Source organism: Stegastes partitus, unplaced genomic scaffold (assembly GCF_000690725.1).
Source record: "Stegastes partitus isolate 25-593 unplaced genomic scaffold, Stegastes_partitus-1.0.2 Scaffold778, whole genome shotgun sequence".
NCBI classification, from domain to species: domain Eukaryota; kingdom Metazoa; phylum Chordata; class Actinopteri; family Pomacentridae; genus Stegastes; species Stegastes partitus.
This window is the reverse complement of record NW_007578509.1, coordinates 163495-171949: the sequence shown is the minus strand read 5'-3', so window position 1 is coordinate 171949 and position 8455 is coordinate 163495. Positions and strand designations below refer to the sequence as shown.

The 8455-nt window shown below is 38.6% G+C and overlaps 1 protein-coding gene across 1 annotated transcript; it reads left to right on the top strand.

The window, feature by feature from the left end:
• The first annotated feature begins 717 nt into the window (after positions 1–717).
• On the top strand, positions 718–8076 carry LOC103364763 (myelin and lymphocyte protein-like). Its single transcript, XM_008292008.1, has 4 exons — positions 718–918; positions 5559–5723; positions 5947–6084; positions 7084–8076. The coding sequence occupies exons 1-4, from the start codon at positions 832–834 to the stop codon at positions 7156–7158; spliced, it is 465 nt and encodes a 154-aa protein (XP_008290230.1). The 5' UTR covers positions 718–831; the 3' UTR covers positions 7159–8076.
• Positions 8077–8455: the final 379 nt, after the last annotated feature.

Here is an 8455-nt window from a genome sequence, read left to right as displayed (position 1 = left end):
GAGCACAGAAACTGAAACAGATGTTTTCAATTCAATTCAATTTTATTTGTATAGCGCATATTTACAACAACAAGTCATCTCATAGCGCTTCACAAAGGCAGAAACAGAAACACCCAACAATCCAAAACATCTGGATTCCCTATAAGCTTCAGCAGTCCAGCTTTCAGTATTTGTTTGGGATTATTTGGAGCTCACTGGCCGGTTCAGTGTGATTCTGTACGTTAAAACTCACATTAAAAGTGATTCTGAGAGAGATATGAACAGGAAACCAAATGTGAAAACAGATAACTCCATGTTCATAAACCTTCAGAAAACCCACTTTTCCATCATTTACCTGAGACAATATCAATTTAGTTGTCTCTATTTTTGCAATTTCTACTGAGTCAAATCCACTCAGCTTTGATATTCTCTCAAGCAAACAACTAAATAAGTTCTTAAAATCTACAAAAATGGACTTATCTGTTTTTGCAAATGCTTCACCCTGATCCCAGAGTCTCCATCCTACTGACTGTCACCCACATGACATCTGCCTTAAACTTGCCTCGCACTCACTTTTTTTGTTTTCATGTAAACAGGGGGACGCGCACAAACACTACAAACACAAGAGGGCAACACACATAAAAACCCAGAGACATCCTCCCCGCTGCGCAAACAAAAGCAAGAAAAGCACCCGTCGGACTGGTCGTCTGAGAATGGATGTGGAGGTGGAGCAGAGAGGAGCTGGGTGGTGGTGGTTGGAAGAGGATGCCCTTTAAAAAGCAGATTAGGACACACATCTCACACTGCACGAGCTCACACACACACTAACACACACTCGCTGAGTCTGGGACTATGGCCTCCACCACCTCGGGTGACGTTCTGCCTTCGGGCGGCAGGATTTTCACCAGCGTTCCCGACGTCTTCTTCATCCCAGAGTTTGTGAGTTTGTCTCAAGATCTTTTTCTTTCATCTGCCTTCTAGCGCTTCTCCTCATCTTCCTCTCCTGTTCTTCTCTATCTTCCTCCTCATCATCACCAGCAGCTCCACTGAGGCGAGACTCTGCTCAGATAAGGATCAGTCTTGTTCTGTCGCGGTGTTTGATCAGCGGAGCCGAGCTAACCCGCCGTGAAGATTAGACGAGTCGATCTGGAGCTATTTTATTAATGATTGTTGGCAAACAGCTACGCTCAGAAAAGGAGCAAATAGTTTCTATGGCAACAGCAAAACAACAAACACAAGCAATTTTGGCAACGAAACCTAAAGAAGTTAAATCTATTCACCTGTAAGACCCACATGATGCAGGAGTATATCCACACATATACTCACAGGGCTCCAGCTGTGCAACCTCTGACATTAATTCGACTTTCACAAAGTTTTTTCTTCCTCCACAGACAGGGCGGTTTGGAAGATTAAATCTATACGACACAGGTGGAAAAACACCTGCAGGTGCCAAATCTAAACCGGTCATCAACTCGCTGCTCTGCACCCTTTTTTCTAGAAACGATCTCAGGAATGGAAATGTACCGACAGCGTTTACGGCTCTGGTCGGAGCTGGAGGTGTGAAATTCAACCGTTGTGGATATTAAAGAAAAAAAAAGGAAAAAAAGGGGCGGGGAGGATGGATGGAGCTGTTTTTTTGGCAAATGCTCTCCTGGAATGAAGCAGAGAGAGAAGCTAGCTTTGCACAGTGAAGATATTTAATGTTTTGGAGGATTTTGGGGGGTTTTGAAGCACATAAAGATCAATGAGACGCCTCCATAGAGCTGCATAGTGTCACACAAATATGTTTAGTTAAAGTCAATCGGGTATGTAGAGGACAGAGGCAGGGCTGAGATGCTGTTTCCCCTCAAACCCAAACTAGTTTTTACACATATGAGAAGCTGAGGAGGTCGTTTTCATTCATAGGATGAGGAGCAGAGCAGCAGATTTCTCAGTGATCAGTGTCAATAACTCAGACGGGTGTTTCCCTGATGGAATGTAATGGAGTTTAATGGGACGGATTCAGCTGATTTTGAGGAAACTGAAACCTCTCCCTCCACCACTTGTTGACATGGAAACGGCGGCTGCACCCAGAGACCCAGGGTCAGAGCCAATCGTTCATCAAAGCCTTTTCAAAGTGGCATAAAACATTTCTCTGCCTCAAATCCGAGCGGGCGAGGCCGGGCTTGTTTCGTACACATGAATCATCGCTGGTCTGAAGAAGGCGTTTCAGTACATGTTGACCTTTAGCTGCGGCTGCAATGGGAATGTTTGATTGGGCAGGGATGTGTTTCTGTGCACGTTTAACAGGCTGCGTTCCCTTTGACCTGGACCAGAGCTGATAACAATCATGTCACATTTCTGATAGGGAGCAGCGGCGATAAGGCTTGTGTAATATTTGCTGATATTACTGCATGTGATTAATGGAGAGTTTGAACGTAGTAACGAGATGTTTTCACAGGAACGGACAATGCTCTGGGTGTTTGCTCACACTGTGAAAGAAAATAATACAATGTAGAAAAAAAATCCGGCAGCAAGGGGAACAGAAATAATATGTAAAAAACAGGAAAATAGTGTAAAGTTCACAAACTGCAAAAAACAGGAAAAAACTGAAAATACTGGCAAATCTGTAAAATAATGATCTTTAAAATGGTTTCAAATACAGTAAAACTGTAACATTTTACAGTCACACATTGTAAAATAATTTATTGCCATTTGTAAAAATACAGATTTTTTTTAAAATGAGGGCACTATGTAGAGTTTTCTTTTTTCCCCATTTTTTTACAAATCAACATGTAAATTATTACATTTTTTCAGTTTTTTAATTTTTTTTAAATTTTATTTTACTAGATATCCATAATATAACAGAGAACTGAGAACAGTAGAAAAAGAAAAAACAAAACAAAACAAACAATAGTGCTAAAAATTGTCCTTTAGAAAAAATACATTATAAAATAACATTTTTATTTATTTATTTACTCATTGATTTATTTATTTAAACTGTTTGGAATTATACTAGACATCTTTAATTAAATTTTTCAAAAAAAGAGGAAAATCTGGAAAATAGCGTTTTTTCAGACAATCTAAATACAGTAAAGTTTAAACTGTTTGGGATTTTATTAGATTTCTTTAATTTGAAAAAAAAAGAAGGAAAATCTGTAAAATATGAGCAGAAAATACAGGATGTTACGAAAGAATGATAGAAAAACAGTCAAACATGGGTAAAACCAGAGATGATCTTTTATTTCTTATGAAGCCAAAACATCTTATTGTAGTTATTACAATCAGCTAATTGCAGCATTATTTTCATTTTAAAGAAAAGCACATTTTGCTTCATATTACGTTGACAAACTCAGTTTAAGTCCACATAACGTCTACATTCTAATCCAGATCAGCGTCGTGGGACATTCTAACCCTGATGTGACGCCGTCATGCAGAACATCTTCAGAGACATTTACTGGGATCTTTTCAGGTGGAAATCAGCCTTTATGGGGTTAAATGAAATTAGCAGGCTGGAGAAATGCAGGTGTGTTGTTTAGTTTAGGGCGGGGCACATTCTTCCTGTTCACACTGAAAGTTGGTTTCTGAGCAAAAAAAAAAGCAGCAGCAAAGCAGCTGGATGGTGAAAAGAACATCCAGACTTTGAACTCATCGTGTTACACAGCTGACTGTGATTCTGAGACATTTTGCAGGAAAAAAAACTTTAACTTTCACTTTGAATGGCTCGGCTGAATGCAGATGAAGACAGATGGAAGACATTTTTATTTACAGCTTCAACGTTTAAGCAAACCCATAAAACACAGAGTTAAATTTCACCATTTCTGCAGTAAATTCAGTGATAAATAAAAGTTCCTGTTGCACTTTGCCCTCAAAATCATCGTCCAGCAGTAAGAAATGGGTCTACAAACATAAAAAAAAGATCTTCTTCAGCTTTTAGATGAAACTGTTGGACTTAGATGGAGCCTAGAAGGAGTTTTCTCTAACTTGCGGCTCTGTTTTTTGTCTTTGGGAACGCTCTCAGAGTAAATTGGTCTCATTTCCGGAGTAAATCTCATGTTCTTGTATAGATCTGTTCTCCACATGCTGCCGTTTGCGCCGACTCTGCTCCTGCACACCTGATATTTGAGGACTCAGTGCTGATTGGCTGATTGAAACACCTGAAACACAATCTGCCTTTTCTGCAGCAGCAGACGTTTCCACTTGTCATGACGAGAAAACCAGCAGCAGCTTTGTCTAAATGACTCCTGATAGTTAATAAAAGACTCTTGTTGCACAAAAAGACAGCGAAGCAGCAAAGCGTCTCAGAGTTTCTCTTATCGGAGAACAAACGCTGGAGGTTTCACGCTCCGTCTAAATGCCAAAAGCTCTTTCAAAGCTCAGTGTTTGTTAAAGGAGGAGACACAAAGAGCGACACAATACGACGACTTAGAGCAGCAACACTGAGTGTGTCGGACCAAAGCTCAGCTCAAAGTTGGTCTCACATGTTGTGACAGAAAACGTTGGGCGTCAGTTTAGGAGATATAATCTGTATTTAACAAAACATCTGGAAAACAACAATAAAAATCTACAGTAAAATGATTATATTGTTATACTAATTAAATACAGGAAAAAATGAGTATTTTTTGTGAAAATGACAGATTTTTAATGTGGATGTTATTCACAGTTTTGGCCAACTTTTTTTTATAATTATTTGTACTTTCTTCTTAATGATTAATATATATTTTTAGACTTTTTAAATACAGTTAAAATTGTGTAATTTTACAGTAAATATTGTAAAAAAAATATTTTGTGTTTATTATTTTTTAATGATTAATCTGTAAATTAACCTTTGGGGTGATTTTACTCGATATTATCTGTAAGTTAACAAAACAGGGAATATCTGTAAAACAATAATAATAAACAGATTTTTTTTGGTGTTGAAATAACAAAAAATATTGAATAAATATATATTTTTTCTAATTATTTATTTATTTTTGTTATTAATGATTAATGTGTAAATTAATCTCTTTTTGGGATTTTTATTGTTTAGATATTTGTTTAAAACAATAATTAATATACTATTTTTTTCTTCTAAACAACGGCACATATCTGTAAAATAATATATTTTCAGTCGATTTAAATACAGTAAAAAATTGTGTAATTTTACAGTAAATATTGTTACATTTTTAAAAAATTCTTGTGTTTATTTCTTATTTTTTTAACCTGTAAATTAACCTTTTTTCAAGGTGATTTTACTGGATATTATATGTAATTTAACAAAACAGGGAAAACCTGTAAAATAACAATAAACTGATAAAAACCATTTATTTTTTACTTTATTTTGTTTTTTACAGTGCACCTCAGTGTGTAGGACGTAGAATCTGGTTGTGTTCAAGTTGGACTCAAACTAAAGAACAACAGTTTTCATATCTTCACCTTCTGCATCCGTCTCAACCCCATAGTTTTTAAAAAATTTGCCTTTTGTGAGTTGAGAACCTCCGACTGCTCATCAGGACTCACGTTCCTGCTGTTTGCTGTGACCAACGCCTGAGCTTTCAGGATCTACAGTTTAACCCCGATCCATCCGTCGCTCATTTCAGCGTCTCCTCCTTCTTCTGCAGGTGTTCGGAGGGCTGGTTTGGATCCTGGTGGCGTCGACTCGGGTCGTTCCGGAGAACCCTCTGGGCTGGGTGATGTTCGTGTCCGTCTTCTGCTTCGTGGGGACGACGCTCTGGTTCTTCATCTTCCTCTGCGGCGCCAATCAGAGCAGCATCTGGCCCTCGCTGGTGAGAAACGACAAGAAGCGTGAAGCTAACGTTCCACAAATATCTTTATATTATCTGTAGTAAAGGCTGTACCAATGAGAGGTGGTCGAGCAGAACTTGTCCTAAAAAAGTTGAGACAAGACGACCCATAAAGAAGTTCTGTTTTCCTGCCTTCGTATCTTCCTATCACCCATCCACCTCCACTTTTCTGGTCTCTTCTTCCCCGTCGTCTCTCCCTCTGCAGGATGTGGGCTTCCATTTCCTGGCCGTGGTTTTCTTCCTCAGCGCGTCGGTGGATCTGGCCTACATCACTTATTTGAACGGATTGTTGATTTTGGTTCCAGAACAGCTCAAAAACTACCGACTGGACATCGCTGCAGTGGTGCGTCCAACACAAACCCGCTTGTCGAGCCACGTTCATGCAACAAGTTTCAACCAAATGCTAGCTGTTTCGTAGCATTTCTAGAAGTAGTTTATTTTGAATTCAGCTTTCACGAGAAGAGACTCAACGTTTTGCTGGTTACTGGCTCTACGATGGGTTCCTTGTTAGAATGTAGTTGCAGTTTTTATCAATAAAACTTCGATTTAAACCCTAAAAATGATCTCTAGGTATCAAAGGTACACATGAAGAAGCCTTTTCTCTGTAAAAATTAGCTGAAAATGGCTTAAACGTAGCTCTACACCATATGCAGATCTAAGAAACCCCAGCTTCTCTCTCTGCTCGCTGCAGCTCCAGCACACCAGCTTTCCTGCAGCTCTGCTCAAACGCCGTGAAACTGCTCTACGATGCACAATTGCAAGTTGCACTATTATAATTCAGCCGTGCAAATGCCAATTCTAAAGAAAAAGGATGATACAGGAAGCCCCGCCCTGCAAAGTGACAGGATTGGCTCGTTAGGTTTGTGATGTCAGAAACCCAGGAAGTCTGAATCTGTGTTTTTCAAACTGCCGTCGGTGCACCGCAGTTTCAATGTGGGAAGACGTAACCGTGGCCTCAACTGCGTATTTCACTCCTGATGTGTCTTCCAGCTTAAAATAATAATTATAAAAGCAACATATGGACATGTTAACAAAAAAAATGAACTTTTAGCGGAGGAGTTGCTCAAAATAAGACTTAGCTTCATTATCTAATCAAGTGTCACCATGCAGTGTGATCCTAAATGAAGCATTTTCTCCATTTTTACATCAGTATTTTCTATTTTTTGGTGTTGAATGTGTGCTAAAGTTGGTTAAATCAGGCATGAGATGAGAATTTTTGCATTTTTTTGACCAAAAGGTTCAACAGAATAAATGAAAAGCTGCAGCTCTGGTGTGACTTGATGCAGAATTTTAAATCGAAATGACAATCATCCACCTCCAAACCTCTGGTGTGCTCTTCCAGGTGATGTCCTACGTCGCCACTCTGCTCTACTTCCTTCACGCCATCTTCTCCGCCATCCGATGGAAGAGCGCCTAAAACCACGACACGAAAGATTAAAAACAAAAAGAACCACATGACCAGACGACCTGTCGCCGGACTAAACACTGAACATCTTTTTTATTTTCAGCAGGACTAACTTGTCACATGAATGACTGGTTCTGGTTCTGTTGTTGAGTTTAAACCTGCACAGTGTCGCCTCACAGTCGCCTCGTTTTTTAACCAGAAAGGTCCGAAAAAACACAAAGAAAATGAACCTTCAAGTGAATAAATGTGATTTAAAGAAGATGGATGAATGTCAATCACTGATTAACTTGCTCTGTAGTTCACCCACATTTTACCTCCAGAACACTGTCAGGTGTTTTTATTTGGATTATTTCTGTAAAAAAAAAGTCATTCACAGCATTTTCTGAAGAATGAGCGCTCAAACTGTGCTGTTATTCTTTTTAAAACTACATTTCCAGTCATGTAAACACAACTAAATGTTTTATTAATCTATTGTTTTGGTGGTTTTTTACTTTTCAGGAGGAATAAACCAATAACTGGACACATAAAACCAAACCTATCTGCATGATGACACACCTCAGTAGATAGATGTTTAATTAAAGTTCAGATACGTACATTTTTAATATGAATCACCGGCAAACATCGACTACAGCTGGACAACAAAATAGTAAATTTGCAACTTCCAGCTTCCTGACTGAAGCAGGATTGTCAGAGATGTCTTGATCCTTTAGTTCCTACAATAAGCCATGTTTTTCCTTTTTTTGTGACCAACAGAAGACAGATGTTCTGTTAAATCCAGTTTCTACACGACGTCTTCCTTTGCTTTAAGGGCTCCGTTTTCATGTACTGTACGGATGAATGTCTGGAATCTGAGACTGTAAATATTTAGATGATTTCACTTTACGGATGTTTTTGGAATCTATGATGTGAAATAAATTAACTGGACGTTCATTCATGTGTCGTGTTTGTTGAGAGAGAAGGAGAAAGGATTATATTCTGTGGAGTTAAAGTCATTTCATTAATATTATTCTGCAGCATGAAGGGATTACGTGACAACAGGATGAATTAATTAAAGAAATAAACTACTGATTGCAGTGTTAGTCTCTCCATTTTAAGTCATATTACATGTATGTTACAAATGCTCTCGTTGCAGCAACATAAAGAACAACTCGGTGAATCCATTCCTGCTTTATTTGGTTCCTGTGATTAAAAAACGAGCAGAATGTGTCCAATCAAAACTGTGAAATACCACAAAGAACCCTCATCTGGTCCTGGTCCAGAGCAGAGTTTAAGTCAGTGATAAATAAACTAAATGAAATGGAACTTTTAC